This window comes from Zosterops lateralis (assembly GCF_965231275.1).
Source record: "Zosterops lateralis genome assembly, chromosome: 9".
Lineage (NCBI taxonomy): Eukaryota > Metazoa > Chordata > Aves > Passeriformes > Zosteropidae > Zosterops > Zosterops lateralis.
The window spans coordinates 28,325,560-28,344,703 of NC_139769.1; the positions used below are offsets into that span (position 1 = coordinate 28,325,560).

General features: G+C 48.8%; 1 protein-coding gene across 1 annotated transcript in view; it reads right to left on the reverse strand.

Annotated features, from left to right (window-relative positions):
• ACBD6 (acyl-CoA binding domain containing 6) overlaps positions 1–12,367 on the reverse strand; it is a gene marked incomplete at its 5' end in the record, with an annotated part of 81,852 nt that extends 69,485 nt beyond the window's left edge. The window contains 3 exons of the mRNA XM_083867079.1: positions 4,669–4,765; positions 5,251–5,315; positions 12,170–12,367. Coding sequence (XP_083723205.1) covers positions 4,669–4,765; positions 5,251–5,315; positions 12,170–12,367 — 360 coding nt within the window. The remainder of the gene's footprint in view (positions 1–4,668; positions 4,766–5,250; positions 5,316–12,169) is intronic.
• Between the last annotated feature and the right edge of the window lie 6,777 nt (positions 12,368–19,144).

Sequence of the window (19,144 nt, forward strand, 5' to 3'; positions counted from 1 at the left end):
AAAAACACCCAGTGGACAAATCCATTTGTTTTACTCCCAAAGGTTTTCCAGCTTACTGGACTGCTTTGAGCCTGCAGCAATCGTGCATTTGCTATTTTATTCACCCCGAAGTTTGTTTTCTGTTTCGTGAGCCTTTTTGTTCCCCAAGGCTCCTCTCCTGGCATGACCTGGTGCTCCCACACCAACCCAGTGAAGGAGAGATTTTACTCCCATTCACTGTTTGAGCCAGAGTACAGAGAATTAAAATCCTCCCCTACTCAAACAAGGAACACAATAGTACTTAAAAATAACCACAGGCAACTTTCTCCCTTGTAAACATCAGAACTGCGACTTCACACCTTTAAAAACCTAAAATGATGCTTGATGAATGCCTGTTTTCTTTGAGGTGGAGCTCTCTTTCCTTCAGAGAGAAGTTTCTGCTCTTCAGATTCCTGATCTCCAACTTTCCGCATTACACAGCGGAAATCTGACTAACTGCATTACTGGTGAAGCCGAGTCAAACAAGTTAAAATGCCAACTTTTTAAACTTTGATATGTAAATAGAAAATCTTTAAGTCCTCCTTTAAGTGAGTTTCAGCACTCAAAGCAAATAGGAAGAGGAGTCTAAGTGTTTAGGAAGGGATGAAGTTAGTAGTGACAAGCTGTTCAGATTGGAACTGGTAAATATGCAATATAAGAAATAGGAAAAGGAAATATTTAGAACCGAGCGATGCCAAAATTGCAATCAGCAAATGGAAGGCTAAATGTGCTGAGCAAATCTGGATGCCTCTTTTATTATTTATTTTTATTGTTTGAGCCGTGCCATATAACCATCTCATTACAAGAGCGGATCAATAACAGCTCCCGGGTGGCTGCAGTGTCGTGTCACACCTCCGCCCACCACCCCTGCCACAGTGTTTCGGCAGAAGGGACGTGCTCAACGCTGCTAAGAAAAGAAGTGCTGGCCTGCTTCTCCTTCTTTGGGTTTGAAAAACCTGCATGCTCAAAGCCAGTGGGGATTTGTGATCTCCAACACACAAGAGAGATGAGAATTTGGGAATGTGCGGGCGACTACAAACAGCCACTGCGACTCCCAAATGCTGCAAGTACTGAAGTGCCCAATCGTGCAGCGATGTGCATGAGAACAAAGTGACTGCATGAACGTGCCTGACACCCATCCTCTGAAGGTGACAGTCCCCAAATGCCTGCTGAGGCTGCAGGACAGCACCACGGCAGTGGGAATGCAGAGCCAGAGGCACACACACGCCGCGGTAGGCAGGGAGGGCAGGTGAGTGTCACCATCATGCTCACGCCAGCCAAAGCCACCAAAAGCAACTGCCATTTGCTGCCAGTAAAGCAGGAAGAGGACAGGTGAACATGGGAGAAGAGAAGCAGCCAGGACACATCTTTCTTTGTAAAGGGCCCAAGCAGTGGGAGGTGTTGACGGGCATGAAATGTTTCTGTTTCAGGCTGGAGAATGCAAAAGAATGGCTTCATAAATTATTCTCTGTTCTGGAGGAAGAGTGAATAGACTTGAAGGACAGGTGATGTCCCTGAAATATGCAAACAGAGCTGAGCTGGTCCAAGCAATTACCTTTCCACTGCCTGGAACCTCAGACTGAAAGGAATGACTCACAAGAAACAAAAGATGTGCTTAAAGGTAGAAGATGACGAAGGAAGACTGCATCAAGAGGAGAATGGAGACAGCATGGAAAAGAATATTCCTGACCTCCTACAACAGCTGTTCTTGGGAAAAGGATCAAAACAACACATAGTAAAACCATGCCAACACAGAAGGGCTGAAGTGCAAAACAACCTGAAAGGCAATTGTGATTACTGGTCCTAGACAAACACAGCCATGAGATTCCCATGGCTTCATGGATGTAAAGACAATGGACCTCACCTCAAATATCCTCGAGGTTGCCTGTTAATTTTAAAGATACTCCAGCAAATAAAATTGCTGAAAATAAGTGCGGTACGATCATTTCTTCCCAGATTTTAGACAAAGTTCTGAAAGAGAAGATTAGGCAGGACTATGAGACAACCTGCAGGCAGCAAGGGTGAAAAAGAAACTAAACCACGTTGGAAATAGCCAAGCAGATACTGTCAAAAATGGCTCACAAACTTCAGAGAGCAGAGAACAGCTCTGCTGCTGCCTCTCCACATTCAGCTGTCTTCTAGTGAAGTGTGGGTACTCTAGAGTCAGTGCAGCAATAGGAAGCAGCAGGTGAGATCTGGGCTGCGGTTAGAGTTCTCATTGCTTCTGGACACAAATTCAGGGCACTCCTACTGCATCACAACCCTTTTACTTTGTTTTTGTGCTTTTTTTTTCCATCCAAAACAAAGATACTAAATTAAAGCAGGTAAATCTGATGCTGGAAGTGCGCTAATAAAGAAACTTCAATATGAAAAAGTGAATCAATGGAGAAACAAGAAAAAGAATTAAGAAGTAAATATCTTTGGACTGCACAAGAAATACTGCATTTAGTTCTATTCTATTTATTAACAAAAACACTGACAGCCTGAAGGCTGCAGAACAGCAGCAAATCTGCGGATGGAAATGTGAACCTATATATAACCTATGTGAAAGAAATAAGCAGTTTTAAGTTTAAAATTTTACTAAAGGATCAAGATAATAAAGCCCTTTTGCAAATAAATGAAACAGGAGACTGAGGAGGATTTAAAATAACACAAAAGAACAACTTTACTGGATGAGGAGAATGGTTGAAGAAAAAGTAATCTGAGAACACTAAGAAAGTTTTGAAATAGCAAAATTCATGACGATGCACAATAAGAAACGGAACAATTTTGTAGTGTAATTACTATTTATGATTCACAATTATATGAAAGCCAAAGTTTTCAGATCTGTAACCTGTACTTTACATTGCTTTTAAGCAAGCATTTTGAGTATTTCATTCGTAATCTATGGAATGTAAGAAAAATCTGAAGGAACCCAGCAGATGAGCATGTAAAGGAGACACAACGACAGTGATGGAGCACCCTGTAATATACCCACAGCTCTTTTCTCTAAATCCAATTCGAAATTTGAAGACTAAAGTAGCTATTTTATCTCCATCCCCTGACACAAGCATCTCCATCATTTTAAAGAACAGAGCTCCCTCTCGTGGCTCCAGAATGTGGATTTGGTGGGGAGAAGGAAAAACAAAAGAGCAGCAAGAGATGCATCAGAGAGGACTCCTGAGAGCATTTTGGTCCTATAAAAGTGGAATTAAAAGGATGATGTAATAAGAAGGGCAGGTGAATTCTTGTGAAGAAAGTAAAGCCACCTTTATTTCAATGCTGACTTTTAAATGACATTTTCTGCTAAGGTGAACTCTTCAGCTTAGGGGAAGAGGGAAGGAACAGTGCTGCCAACCTTTCTTTGTGTGCTGTATGGGCTCTTTAAAATATTTGTTTCGTAAAAACATATTACTCCTCTTTCCTGGCTGACAGTTTTGTAACCTGAAGCTCACAAGTCTGACAGTAAGTGTTTCTCTGAGGCAAGGAAGTGAAGGAATACCCAAAAAGCTAAGCCTGTCACCACACTGAAAAATTTGTTCAGGAAAGCACTGAGTATTTTGTTTGATTTTTTTTTCAATTCTAAATTAATATTCATGTGTTTCACTTGACACTTCCTTCATTCAGGATTATACATAGATTTTTACAAATTACTTTATTTCTGCATGAGAATTTTAGCCTGGACAAGAATTTACCCAGCAAGCAGCCAACTTTGGCTAACTGCACAGCACATAAAACTATTTTCTCCAAGGGCATTAAAGAGGATATTTTTTCTAAATGGCAACCTTTCTTTGCTGTAAAAACACTATAAATGGCATGAAACATGAACTACTGAAGAAGAAAAAATTAGCCCTAGGTCACAAGAAGAGCATCAGAGGACAACTCAAAATCAAATTCTTGATTGATAGAATTGTGCCCACACAAGATTTTGCTTCCAAAGCACAGGAGCATAGAAGAACAAATTTCCTACCATGAGAAGAAATTACCATGGCTTCAGCATTTTACTATTAGTGAAATATCTCCACTCTATTTCCAAAGGCTATACTTTTTCTAAAGAGCAATCCTCTTTAAAAATTGTATAAAAGTCAGTCTGTAAACAGGAGATATCCTTAAGGATTCAATCAAGTAATAAACCTGGTAGATGAAAGACAAATTAATTAAAATGACAGTACAGTCCCCTTATAACACACAGATACAGACTTGTTATGTTGGAGTACCTAATCATAATCAGATTTGGTAATTTGCTGCATGGAAACAAAAAGGAAACATTTTTAGAATTGATCATTCAGTTCATGTCACTTTCATGGAGATTGCTTTCTATTGATCAACATTTAAATAGTAGTTGAAAAGAGAAGGATGAGAAAAGGATAAAAAGTATCTTTACATGCTAAATACAGCATGAACCAATAAGAGCAAAATAAATTAGATCACTACAGCCAAACCAACCCTGTGCATGCTCTCGCTGTAATGAAGATGATTATGAATGAAAGAGATGGTTCTTCATGCTTCAGTCATAACAAAAGGAGAGTTTTAAAAACGAATTTAGACTTTAATCTGCTCAAAATGAAGTTTGCCATGCAGCAATTAAAGCCTGTGAGGACCTGAACGACTGTCAGCTTCACAAAGACAAACACTGGTTTGCTTTCCAGATGATATTTCCCTGTTTCCTACCTGTGGATTCCAACTGGGGTCGAGTTTTTTCACTGCAGCAATGTACTCCTGCATAGCTTGGTGAGGGCTGGTATCTCCCAGGGCTTTCCAAGCCTCCCTAAGAGCAAAAACATCAGTGAGCCCCTCACAGACAGCACAAGGTGTTTTATACTGACATCAGTGGAACACAGCAAACAGATTCATCAAAATCCTTTCCGGGCATGCAAAGCCGTCATTGATTCAGCTTGAAATGGTCAAGTTTTCTCTGGGGCTGTGAATGGCCAGTGTCAGGGCAGCTCTGCTGTGAAAGGATCTTCCAGAGGACCCTGACCCAGGCTGGAACACAGTTTGTGCTCACAGAGCTGCAGCTATTTTCACATTTTGCTGTATGCATGCCATACAGCAAATACAGGAGTCTGGCATTTCACATCTGTATCAGGCATAGCAGCAATCATTTCCTTGTTAAACAAAAGATTTTAAAGGCATTTCAGTGGCAGCCCCCTGAGCTGACATCCCCATGGTCCATAATTTGTCAACAGATGAGACAAGATGCAAAAAAAAGTAGAGCCAGAATAGCTAGGAATGACAAGGATTTCCTCTTACCATTTCTGCTTTCCCTCAAAATCAAAGAAGCTCGGCTTAGGGGTGTTACAGGTTCCAAGTTTCACCTAAAAAAAAGAAATTTCCTTCTGTCAGAACAAAACAAAGGGGACTTCTGCAAGGAAAATTGTGTGTTCTGATGGTTTCAGGGTAACCATGTCAGAAGGCCAGAAGAAAGGTTTTTTTTAGGAAACAACTTCATCAACCCCATGTTATCCCTGCTTTAGCACCTCTGCATCCCTGGGTTTTCTTCGCATGATGCACAGGAAGCAATTTTGTTGTGCAGCTCATTTCTTTTGCATGCATTACCCACAGGGATAACCAGCGAGTGATTTCTCACTAATGTTCTGTTTATTACCCAGCCAAATGCCTCATCCTCCACCAGTACAAAGAAAAATTCTGTTGATTAGGGTTTCTACACAGATGATTACTCATTATAGCTGATATTCACCTGCTTCCGCACAAAGCTCAAGTAAACAGACTTTGTTTCATTATTTTCAAGGTCCTCTGGAAGGCAAGGGGACAAACTTAGAGCAAAGGAATGCCAGGCAGCTCCTGAATTTTCCCTGAGGCACCTGGCTGCAGGAAGCACTGCATGAGAGACAAGTCAAGGCCTGAATGCCAGAGACAACCAATCTGTCAGAAGCAAGGCAGAAATTAAAATGTGTGTGGGGGCGTGAAATCAAAAAACACAAGGAAGAAAAGGAACGAGCCAGAACTCAGGGATAGATATATGGAAAAAAGGTGTCATAGCCAGTGTAAAACTGACTTGGTGCCAGTGGGATTCAGGCAGTTTTCCATGTGTAAAATTTTTCTAACACAAGGATGATGGGTGAAAGGCTCGAAGTCAGAGCTGGACCAGAGCAGCAGCTCCTGGGAAGCAGCTACCACAGCAAGTCCCCCTAAGACAGGGCACAGCACAGATGGGGACCCCAGGGAAAGGACACAGGTACATCCTGGAGGTGGGCAAAGGCTTCTGGAGAAACGTTTTGTTAGCCAAGCAAAACCAAACTGCATCCAGTAAAATGTTTTATGAAATATGCTCAAGTGTTCAGGCAGGTGAAGTGCTTAAATCAACCAACAATTCTTCACCTTAACAGAGTGGGGATTTTATGCTGAGGATGGAAGCATTAATCAGGCTTTAAAGAGAGCATGCCCATGCTGAGGGATATTTATTAGTTACACTATGTTTTCATTTAAAATGTTACAGGATACGAGTGACTGTAACTGAAATTAATTTTCTGTACATCTGACTGTCTCCCAGTGAGCAATTCATTCAAATTAGGACATCTTAGCTGGTCTTTAAAACAACATATTGCATTTCATGGAGAAATAGGAGAATAGGCTAGCAACAGTTAAGTTCTATAAATCAGTCACAATTCATGCAGTCTAAATGTTTTTTTCTGTGCTCTGAGGTGATTGGACCACTTGTTTTAAAAAGCAAAACAAACTAGGGAATAAAATGCAAATTCATTATCTGTATGGAAAACGCCTGCTTGGCAATTCTTTAGTTCAACAGCCAACCTGCAGAAATTGGCCAAGATAGATAAAAAAAATAAATCTGTTTTAATATTAATTTTCCACTGCCATCATCAGAACACGACAGCAGTTTCCTCTCTGGAGATTTGGCACTCAAAGGCTGCTCTAGCATTGGGGAAGACTGTTAGTAATGTTGATAGTAATACAAATCAAGGAACAGTAGTTAAATTCCATCCATCAAGAGGGGGGAAAAAAGTGCACTTGTGCCCTGCTTGCTATTTTAAGGTACATTAAAAAGGCTTGCAGTGGTTTTGTTGGAAAGAATAAAATACAAGATTTTGGCTCCTCTCTTTTTGCTGCAAGGCTCAAAATGCAGGAGAAACCAACGAGGAATTTAACAATAAAGGGGGACGTGAACCCGACAGCCGAGGAGGGAGAGTTAAACATGCCAAAACTGACAAAAAAGGCAAAATTTTGTGCAGGACTCTGTCCTCTTGCTACTTCCCTAGAGGACCTCAAAAGCTGTTTTACTCCATAGCCAGCACGAAGCCAAGAGCCTGTATTAGTATTTTAAATTAACACTTTCTCATTCTGTGTCCAGAAAATAATTATTGAAGGTCTCTAGGGTGCTGACTGGTCACTTGATGCTCAGCTCTCCTCATTTACAGTTCATCAGCTGCATTAAAAGAACATGACAGCCAGAATGCATTAAAAACTTCCTGGCATTGCTTCTGCATGCAGAGTTACCTGCAGACATTATACTCCTGAGTCTCACAAATGTGACCCAGACAGCCCCAAACAGGCAATATTTGCAGACATCTCCATCTGTGCCCAAAATAAATTTGGAAACCTTGGATGAGGCCTTCACTTGAGAGCTGAAGGTCAATGCCATTCAGAAGAGAGAGAGATGCTCATGATGCCTTAAGTTTGAGCTTTCAGGTATTTCAGATTCTGTGCTGCCCAGGGGTGCAGTTCTGAGCTCACAGTCAGTGTCACTCAGCTCTGCACAGAGCAGGGACACAAAACAAATCCTTTTCCTGCTGAAGACCAAGGACAACTTTCAGGCCCAAAAGCACAAACAAGGGTGGCTGAAGGGAGGAACAAGAAGGATGGGACCTCACAACCTGGAGCTGGAATTGGACAATTAAAGCCCAATATGCAAATGGACCAAAACTTATCAAAGTGTGAGACCTTGTGACCAGCCAACCATTTTGTGACCATTCTTAGTCCACCCTGGGTGTAGCCCTGGGCAGGCCCTGTCCTGCCCAAGGCAGATCCTAGAGGTCTTTCAATAAATCCCTAGTTTATTCTCTACCTCTGTCCAGTCTCTGTTTCCAGCCTTCCCAAGGCATCACTCAGAGATGTGTTAATGCTGTTCACCATCCCCATGCACCTTCAGCTGCTGCTCCACACAGTGAGAAAGCTTGAGATTCTCCTCCCACCTTACCCACGACTGCCTCTCCCTCCCTGGTGGTGGTGAAATTGTTCTCTGCTAATTTTTCTGCCAATATATTTATACAGTGGAGTGTTCCAGCCAAATATTCCTACCTGATTGTAAATCTTGTAAGGTGAATTGTGTTTGCAGCCTCCCTACAGAGCAGTAATGGGAACAGAACCTCCACAGGCAGCAGGACTAAGCTCTCACTGTACACAAGCCAAGTGAGCTAAATTGCTTTCTCAAAACAGCAATTCCCGCCCACAGCTCTGCCCCAGCCCATGGGAAAGCCCTGAATGAAAATGGGCTGTAAGGAAGGACAAGCAAACACCAACCACAGAAGGGGGGCACGATAACCATGGGACTGCACGTCCCAGAGAGACAGAGAGTGACACTGGTAACAGCCAAGTCAGTGCCATTGCAGGTTCCATGCCACAGGAAGCTCCAGGCAGAAATTCTTGTGTTCACAGCAGACTCGTGGCATCACGTTCCACAATATTTGAAAGACATCATGCAAAATTGGGATTATATCCTTGAGCCCACACTGGGAGACAGTACAGGCCCCATTGTGCCATCAGCACTGCATTTCCAGCCTGCCAGCACCTCTCAGCAGTTACATGGATACATCCCCCTCCCAGCAGGGCAGTTTTCCCAGCCCAATAATTTCCAGCAAGTTCTGTATCCCCTTCCCTACCTAAATCACCACAGCTGCATTGGTCTCCATTACTGCACCTTCTGAACCTCAGATTTTTACATCCTCCACATGATGGGCAAGCGCTCCCTTCACTTCACTACAGACACAAGGCCCAGGCTATGATTTGCCCAAAGCCACAGAGAAAATAGTGGAAGGAAAGAAAAATCAGTCACAGTCCAGAGCCTTATGGACTAGTCTGTTCCTCCTGTTGTGGGGCAGAGTCATAAACTCAGCAACATCTTCTAAAAACCTCACTGGAGATGACAACTAAGCAATTCCCTTATTTTCAGGTCTCTGACACATAAACAAAATCAGAGAGAAAAGTAATAAAATCCTGAAATGGCCTCCAATAAAAGGTAATAAAATTCCAGGAAAATGCCTATATACCCAAACAGTTTGAAATAAATAATATACAGTATTTTAACAGAGAGCTCAGCTGTTACTGTCACCTCTTTTATGACAGTGCTGTATCTTAAATCAAAGCCTCTAGTGACACAAAACACTAAACTGGGAAAAGACAAGGATGCCAAATCAAGGACAGTGGACAGATCTGAGTCAGCACCTTTTGTGTGCCAGCAATTCCACCGTCCAGCGGGGTAATATATTAGCAGCTCATTATGCATCCTGATATGGCTGCTATAATTAAATAGAGAAAACTTGCATTAAGTGCCTTCGTTTTGATTTAAAGCACGAGATGCTGCAAAACTTAAAGTTAGCAGGGCATAATCCTGCAGTGGCTGTGCTAGCAAACCCCTCATTGCCACTGCCAGCACCAGGCACTCTGTAACAGGGAGAGCACCTTTCTGAACTGGGAAGGCACAGAAATCCAGGAGCCAAGCATAGCCTGAAACCAAGGAGCACAAAGACATTTGCTGTCACATCCTGCTTGGTCAGGGACACAGGAGAAGGAAACAGAAGTGCCCTGTTCCTCTCAGTGGAAGGCAACTGGAAATCTGTGCTGACAAAGTGTTAATTGTCAGCTGTTCCTGACTTGTATCAAAACTCTTGTGAAACAGTTTCTGATTTTTGCAGTTTTTAACATTAAACTCCTGATTGGTCTTACAGAGTTAACACCAGGAAACCCACTGCAGTCTGTGGATAACCATGAGCTGACAAGCAAGCAATCCCTTCCCATTTCCACCCAGGATAGTCACAATGCTTTTGAAACAGAGCAAAAAAATAAAGAGATTATTTGCAACAAGCATCCTGAGAATACAAACAAAAAAAATTATAGAAAAGACACCTTTGTCCTCTCATCCTGGGCATTGCAAAATTCTCCTCATATTTTTTTTTCCCTACTCTCCCTTTTCTGACAAGTGAAAGAGAAACCTGGAGTCCTGTTTAAGCGCCGAGCACAGTCTGAAAACAAACCCCCACGTGACCAGCCTGCTTTTAACATAATTACTGGTCCACAAACCATGGCCTGGGAGCTGCCAGCTTAGAGGATAATTAAATATTGCACAAAAAAAAATGGAGAGCACTAATGCATGGCAGTGGTAGGACAAAGGTAATCCAGATGGGAGGATATGGAAGATGTGCACACCCAACTGAGTCTGTTCGTCCAAATGAGGGGGATTCAGTTCTCAAGCTGAGGCAGCACCTCTTGCCACACACTTGAGGCCATAGAATCACAGAACGGTTTGGGTTGAAAGATCACCCAGTTCCAACCCCCTGGCATGGACAGGGCACCTTCCACTACAACAGGCTGCTCAGAGCTCCATCCAGCCGGTATTTGGAATTTTACTCTTTCATCTTTTGGGTGTAACAACACTCAGAGTTTTCTGTTTCTCCAAGTTAAGTGACTGTTACAGTCCTTTGCCACCGGTGTTTGGTTTGGTTTGTTTTATGTTAACTTCTCCGGCAGGAGTAGGAATAGTTACATTGTGTATTCCCACAGGATGTATCCCACAGCTGCTTCAGTTCATAGACTGAAGGGGAAATGGGGGCTGTGCTCAAGGTTACAACCAGAACCGACCAGCTCAGTCGTGGACTTGGTGCTCCACGCCAACTTCAACCACAAAGCCAAAGCAATGCCACAGAATCATTACGGTGAGAAAAGACCTCCACGGTCGTTCAGTCCAACCTCTGGCCCAACACCACCACTCCCACTAAACCACATGGCAAAGTGCTGTGTCTGCTTGGGTTTTAAACACGTCCAGGGCTGGCCATTCCACCACTTCCCTGGGCAGCCCATTCCAGTGTTTGCCCATTCTTTCAGACAAGAAGTTTTTCCTAATATCCAACTTGGACCTCTCCTGGCAGGACTTGAGTCTGATTCTTGCTTTTCAAAGGATGCAGAGTCAGGGCCACCCACCCTGAGCAAGGGTGAGAGGTGAGGAACAACACCCAGGGTGATGGATTTACAGAATCACCTGGTTTGGAAAAGACCTCTGAGATCACCGAGTCCAACCTCAGACCGATCACCACCCTGACAACCAGACCAGGTGCCAAGGGCCACGTCCAGTCGTTTCTTAAACACCTCCAAGAGCAGTGACTCCATCACCTCCCTGGGCAGCCCCTTCCAGTGCCTGACCTCCCCTGCAGTGAGGAATTCTTCCTGATGTCCATCCTGAACTGCACCCGGTCCAGCTTAAGGCCATCTTCTTTTGCCCTCTCACACGTTACTCAGGAGCAGAACCCGACCTCCACCTGGCCACAACCTCCCCTCAGGTGGTTGCAGAAAGCAACAAAGTTCTCCCTGAGAAACTCCCCTTTACTACAAGCTGAGCGCTCCCAGCTCCCAGTTCAGCAGACTTGTGCTCCAGACCCTTCCCCAGCCCTGTTCCCTCCTCTGGACATGCCTCACCACCTCACTGTCCTTCCTGAATGGAGGAGCCCAAAACCGAACCCAGAATTTGAGATGTGGCCTCACCCATGCCCAGCGCAGGGGGTCAGTCACCGCCCTGGTCCTGCTGGAAATGAAAATTCCTATTCTCTGTTATTTCTCACCGGTCACACCACGGCTGATACAGCCCAGGATGCCCTTGGCCTTCTCGGGCTCTATTCAGCTGCTGTGGAGCAGCATCGCCGGGGACACTTTCCAACCACTCCTCCTCCAAATGTCGCGGGGCTCTGCCCCACCGGACCCCCTCCACCTCCACGGCGCTGCCCCGGAGGAAACGCCCCCGCTCTCGCCATCACCCGGGACGCAACTTTCCCCCTGGGCACTGCTGCCACACTGTGGGCCGCAGCCCCGCAGGCACACGGCCCCGGGAGAGCCCCAGGCCCGGGCCCGGCCCCTCGGGGCCCCGCACCGGTCTGGTCCCGCCGCCCGCCCCGGGCCGCGCTCAGCCCGCGGGCCGGTCCCGCCTCACCTGCTTGTAGCGCGCGTACAGGTAGAGCAGCTGCTCCTTGCTGGCGGCGGGCAGCAGCGAGGGAAGCCGCTCGGCCGCCTGCTCGAAGAGCGCGGGCAGGTCCCGGCCCGGCAGCGCCGCGCCCGTGGCCGCCGCCTCGGAGCCCGAGCTGAGCTCGCCGCCGCTCCCGCCCGCCGCCGACAGCGGGGGCGACGCCATGGCGGCCCGCGCCCGCCCCGGTCCGCCTCGCAACGCGCTCCCCCGCCGCGCCTCGGTACGGGCGCCCGCGCCGCCCGCGGGAAACGCGCGCCCCGCACCAGGGTTCCGGGCGGCCGCGGATCCGCGCGTCGGCGAGCGGCGACGGGATGGGGAAGGACAGAATGGTTTAGGGCGGGAAAGATCGCCAAGATAAATGAGTCCAGACGTTCCCCCAGCAGCACCAACGTGTTCGCCACTAAACCATGTCCCCAGGTGCCACATCCACGCGTTTTTTAAGCCCTTACAGGGACGGTGCCTGCCCTGGGCAGCCTGTCCCAAAGACTGACAACCTTCTCCATATAAAAACTTCCCTAATATCGAATCTAAACCTCCCCTGCCACAACCTGAGGCCGTTTCTTCTCATCCTGTCGCTTGTTATCTGAGAGAAGAGGCTAACACTGAGCTCATTCCACCCTCCTCTCAGGGGGTCGGAGAGACTGAGATCCCCCCGAGCCCCCCGGCTCTCTCAGCCGCTCCTCACCGGAGTTTTGCTCCAGACCCTTCCCCAGCTCCGTCGCCTTTCTCTGGACTTGCTCCAGCACCTGAACTGAGGTGCCCGGAACTGGTCACAGCATTCAAGGTGTGACGTCCCCAGTCCCCAGCACAGGGTGAAGGCGGTGGATCTCAAATCTCATCCAGTCCCACTCCCCGCCACGGGCAGGGCCCCGTCCCGCTGGACCAGGTTGCTCCAAGCTCCATCCAACCTGGCCTTGAACATTTCCAGGGATTGGGCAGCCACGGCTCCTCAGGGCAGCCCCTCCCGCGGCCCCAAACCCCCTTTGGCCCGGCCGCCACCGCGGGCCCGTCCCGAGGCCGCCGCCGCCTGCTCGTCATCGCCTTCATCCTCCTCCTCCTCCAGAGACCACTGGAGGGCACTCGCGGGCCGCTCCGGGGCCATCCCGGCGAGTGCGGGGCGAGCGGCCGGGACACAGGGCCCGGTACGGCCGGGATCCCCCGGACACAGAGACACAGAGCCCGGTACGGCCGGGATCCCCCGGGACACGGTTCCCGGTACGGCCGGGATCCCCCGGGACACGGTTCCCGGTACGGCCGGGATCCCCCGGGACACAGGGCCCGGTACGGCCGGGATCCCCCGGGACACAGGGCCCGGTACGGCCGGGATCCCCCGGACACAGAGACACAGAGCCCGGTACGGCCGGGATCCCCCGGACACGGTGCCCGGTACGGCCGGGATCCCCCGGGACACAGGGCCCGGTACGGCCGGGATCCCCCGGACACGGTTCCCGGTACGGCCGGGATCCCCCGGGATGCGGTGCCGGGTTCCCATGGGTGACCCTGCCCTACCCGGGGGTCCCGGCCAAGAGCCATCCCAAAGGTGGTTTATATTTATCCCGGTATCTTGGGGCGGAAAGTTTCCGTCTCCAGGGTGCAGCTGTCGAGTCCCATCTCCCTCCTTCCCCCACCCCCGGGCGCAGCGAATGGCAGCCCCGGGTCCCCCGGGGAGCCCCTGAACACCCCAAAGCCCCCGGCCCGCTCGGTGCTGGGGGGGCTGCCAGCTGGGGGCCTTGGTTTTGGGGTCCCTGTGTCACCCCGAGGCACCGGCTGATGGATGAGGATAAGGTGTTTCCCGTGGTCTCTGTTTGGCGTTTCCCAGCCACGTCCGGCTCACCCACAGAACAGAGAATGTCCTGAGTTGGGAGGGACACACGAGGATCATCGAGTCCAACTCCTATCCCTGCACAGCTCAGCCCCAAAACCCCCATCATGTGCCTGAGAGTGTTGTCCCAATGTTTCTGGAACTCTGTGAGGTTTGGTGCTGTGACCATTTCCCTGGGGCCCTGTTCCTGTGCCCAGCCAGCCTTTGGGTGAGGAACCTTTCTCTGACATCCAGCCTAACCCTCCTCTGACACAGCTCCATGCCATTCCCTCAGGGCCTGCCACTGTGATGCTCCAGCTTGGCTGTGCTGGGGCTTTTCCCACCTCTAAGAAAAGCCTCTGGCACTCAGTGAGGCTGTGAAGAGGGTAAGAGGAAAAAAGCCAACCTTTTCCACGCATCAGGCTGTGAGCAATGCATGCACCCACTTTTCCATCCAGGGGCTTGCAGAGGAAAAGGCAGGAGCTGTGGAAAAAAAAAAAAAAAAAAAAAAAAAAAAGACATTCCATGAGAGGCAGGAATAGTCTGGCTTTTATGCTCTTACTCTCTTAACAGCCTCACCGGGTGCTGGAAGCTTTACCTAGAGGGGAAAACCCTCAAAATAGCCAAGGCAGCAAGCTGGAGCATCACAGTGGCAGGCCCTGAGGGAATGGCATGGAGCTGTGTCAGGGGAGGGTTAGGCTGGATGTCAGAGAAAGGTTCCTCACCCAAAGGCTGGCTGGGCACAGGAACAGGGCCCCAGGGAAGTGGTCACAGCACCAAACCTCACAGAGTTCCAGAAACATTGGGACAACACTCTCAGGCACATGATGGGGGTTTTGGGGCTGAGCTGTGCAGGGATAGGAGTTGGACTCGATGATCCTCGTGTGTCTCTTCAAGGATATTCTGTGTTTCTCTGACCACTGAAGCACCTGGACACAGCCATGCAGAGCCACCAAACCACAGCACTGTCCCTGGCCCTGGAGTGGGATGAGTGCAGGTTCACCACAGCCTTCCATGAGAAAGGAGGGGATCCCTGGATCCCAGCTTGAACGAGTGGGGCCCCAGCCTCTGCTCAGCACCAGACTGGGGACAGATTTAGCTGTGCCAGAGCCGGGAAGGTGCTTGCAAGCACCCACTCTTCCCCCAGCTGCTTTCTGTGGGGACAAAGGGCACCCTGCAAGTCTGTGATGGGGGGGGGTTGAAGCTCTGGTTTGAACTGGGGAGGGGGAAAAAGGCTGAACCAACTTGGCTCTGCCACTTGCAAAATTAAAAATAAAAATAAGAAAAAGAAAAGAAAAAAAAGAAAAATAAAAAATAAGAATAAATATATATGCATGACTGACAAACACCCATCCTCGTAAACGAACTGGAATATTTGCAATATTCACATGCACTCGTCCTCCCCCCGCTGCCCAGCAGCCCCATTGTGCTCCATGCAGCAGCACCAGCCCGGCCCGGCCCCGCTGGGCTCGGGGCAGCGGCAGTGCGGACCCCGCCGGGAACAGCGCGGGGAAAGTACCGCAGCCTCCGCACGTCTCCACGGCGAGAGAGGCCTCCCTGCCCCGCCGGGTTTCTTCTCTGGAGCACTTACAGCTCTCTTTCACTTTTTCCTTGCCTTTTTATAAATTTTATTTTTGTAATTTAAGGAGCGACTGCACGGAGGGTCTGACCCTTCCTCCCCCCCCCCCTCGCTGTGGGAGCAGGTTTGATGCAAGGCGCCCGTGGAGGTTTTGGGAGCCTGGTGTGGGAGCCCTGAAGATGGGCTCAGACATGCTGCTCCTGCTCTGCTGGATGAGATGGAGGTAGTTTCTGGTTCCCAGCAGCCTAGGAGAGAGCAGGATGGGATCCCAGCTCCACTGCCCTTGTGCTGGATGCACCAACCACCCCCTGCAAAGGTGGTGCAGGGCTGGGAGAGCCGCCAGTCATCCCAGTATGAGCCAGGACAAATTCGGTCCCTTCCCCCAGCCCTGGACTGCAGAGCACACAAAACCAGAAGCATTACAAGCACCAAGTGGTAAAAAAAAAAATCACGCAGGGCTCTTGCACGGGCTGCGCGTGTGGGTCTGCCCCAGCTCCCACGCTGGGATAGCAAAGGCACAATAATAGGCTGTGACCAGCAGTGCCAAGCAGGGAAAAAATATCCCTGCATAATTATCATATCCATCCTGCTGGTCAGCCTGGAGACCTGTCATTGTGCCTGTGCAGAGGGCAGAGGCCACCACACACACCAAGCCTGGAAGCAACATCTGAAGGGATCCCTGTGAGCTAAGCTATGATTACTCTTTTTTTTTTTTTTTTTTTTTTTTTTTTTTTTTTTTCCCACAACAAAAGGAGAAGGAGGCAGTTAAGAGCTGGTTTGTCTGTAGTGTCCTTTTTACTGTGGGAGACACCTGCCTTTGGAGGAGGAGCAGGCTGGGGATGTGTGTGAGAGTGTCACAGGGAGCCAGTGGCTCTCCCCCCCTGTGGCATAGCCCCCAGCACACCTCAGCCTGGCATAGGTCACCCCTGCTGTGGGCAGAGCTGCTCCTCTGCTTAATAAATGTCCCCTCCTGTCCCCTGAACTCCTCCAGGCTACCCATTGCATTCTCATCCTGCTGCTCTCCTTTTCTTTGTCTCCCTCATCACTTTTGGGGAGATTTGGTCCCTGCACCAACATCCCAGGGGGAGAACCCTCCTCCCTATCATGCCTCCCACCATCCCCCTGCCATGGCACAGGGCAGACCAAGAGGGACTCACTCCTGACTGAGTCCAAACATCCCTGTAGGGCAGCACCAAGCCCTGCCAAAGCCAGGCAGCCTCTCACCTGCCTGTGGATTCTGGAGCTGCATGGGTGGCAGCTGCCTGCCAAAGCCATTTCTTGGCAGAACATGAGGTTAATGGCTGAGAACTTTCTCCCTGGCCTCCAGGATGACAAAGTCCTTGCTGTGAAAACCCAAGCTGTGCTGCCAGTTTTGGGCAGGCAGTGCTCTGGGCTCCATGCTTTACCCCACCTTCTCTTCCATGCTGCTGCCACCTCTTGTGTCTACTCTGTGTCCTGCACCCAGAAGGTCCTTTCTCTGCTCTGCTGGCTCCCCAAATCCCATATGCCTCCTGCAGAAAGCAGACCCCAGAGCACAGAGCTCTGCACTGAGCAGAGTCACCCTCCTTCCCTGCCTGGAGCACAGGAACGCTGGCGTGGGGCTCAGGCTCATCAGGCAGCAACAGGGCAGTGTGTGCCTGTGATTTCCATAAGGAATATTGATTTTTTACATGTATTGCTACACATATCACAGCACCTGGCTTGCCTTCACCCCTGCACTGGGAGAAGGAGGAGGGGGAACAACCACTGAGCACTGCCCCTCTCCTCAGCACGCTCACTGCTTTAGCAGAGAGATGAAAACCCTTCTCCTTCTCCCTCCTGTGTGCCCCCTCTTAGCAAGGCACAGTAAATTCACTGTATTTTTCCTGTATTTTCACTGTATTCCCTGCTCAGTATTTTGGGAACCAATACCTGCCATAGCAGCCAGGACCCCACAGTGTGGCTGCAAGAGCTGTGCCCCCCGTCCCCTGTCCCTGATTTCCATCAAATGGAAATGGAGTCACCAAAAGGCAAAAGGAAACCAAAATTCAATACTGGCTAGAGAAGGAGTTAAACAAAGGACTGAGGTTTCTGCCCTGGCATTAGCCAGGCTCCCCTCTAATGCATCAACTCCAAGGAGTTTGGCTCCGTTGCACATTTTCCCTGCATTTGTTAAAGCAGCAGGGCCATTTGTTTGTGTATAATAAAGGCAGCCTGGGAGAAAAAATGTGCAATTAGCACATCCATCATATAGGTTTTTTAGATATCAATAAAACATCGATCCCCTCCTTCCATAAATTCCTGCGCCGCGCTGAATACAAATGAGTGGGAATGCATAACCCCCCTCAGACCTGCATAAATCTGCCTTCTCCTGGCATATCATTAAACCTCTTAAACACTGATGGAAAAACTCCCCTGGCAGGTGCTGAGCACTGATCCCCAGGGGTGCCTGAAGCCCTGCTGGGCTGACATCAGCACCAGTGTGGTTGCAACACAGGAACTGGCCAGAGGGTCAAAGGTTGCAGCTGGAGGTGTGCAAATAGTGAATCTTTCCATGGAGAGAGATATTTCAGCATTAAGTCTTTTTGCTCTGGGGCAACCAGAGGGAATGTTGTGTGTATTCTGTCTTCTAAATGGAAATGAAAAGGTGACATTTGGGTTTGGTTTACCTAGAGTGTTTTGTTTTGTGTGACGTAAACACAAAAATCTTCCTTTTTGTTTCATTTTATTCAGTCTCTTGCTTCTTCTATCCTATTTCTCTCTCTCTCTCTCTCTTTTTTTTTTTTTTTTTTTTTTTTTTCCTTTCCAGCAGGAAAGTCTAGCTGTTTGACCCAGAGAAAAAGGAGGCTCAGGGGAGACCTTATGACTTTCCACAACTCCCTGAGAGGAGGTTGTGGCCAGGGGGAGATCAGTCTCTACTCCCAGGTTGCAAGAGACAGGATGAAAAGAAAGAGCTCCAGACTGCACTAGGAGAGGTTCAGGTTAGATAATAGGAAAAAATTCTTCAGGAAAAGGGTTGTCAAACCCCAGGGACGTGGTGCGGTCAGCACACAACAACCACAGCAGAGCCCTCAGCTGTGAAACAAACCCCATGGTGTTATTCACTGAAAAGAGCAAAAGAAAACTTCACTTCTTATGTGTGTGGGTTTTCACCAGGATAATGATGAAATTTAGCTCAATTTAGATGTTTCAGTTCCCCAGAAACTGTGTGGAGAAGACAGAGCTGAGGTGTTCAGCAGGAAAGCCCAGCTGAGTTTGGGCTGTCACCTCCACACTCCCCTGCCTCGTCAGCTCCCCCTCGGCTCACACCGAGTGAATAATGGCTTTATTTGTCACTGCCCTGTCTCTGCAAGACTGTGGATGTCCCTCATTTTCCTCTCCATCTCCCCAGGCAGAATTCTCTGCATCCTTTGGTGCCCAGCTCTCAAATTCCCTGGCAGCTGGGTGGCTACTGTGGCTGCTGGCACTGCAGTGCTGAGCAGCCTGGGGAACATCCCACAGACAGCAGATCCAGCCTCTGGGGTTGGAAAGAAGTGTCCAGCAGTGATCCTGCCCTCACCTGTACCCCACCTTGGGATTATCC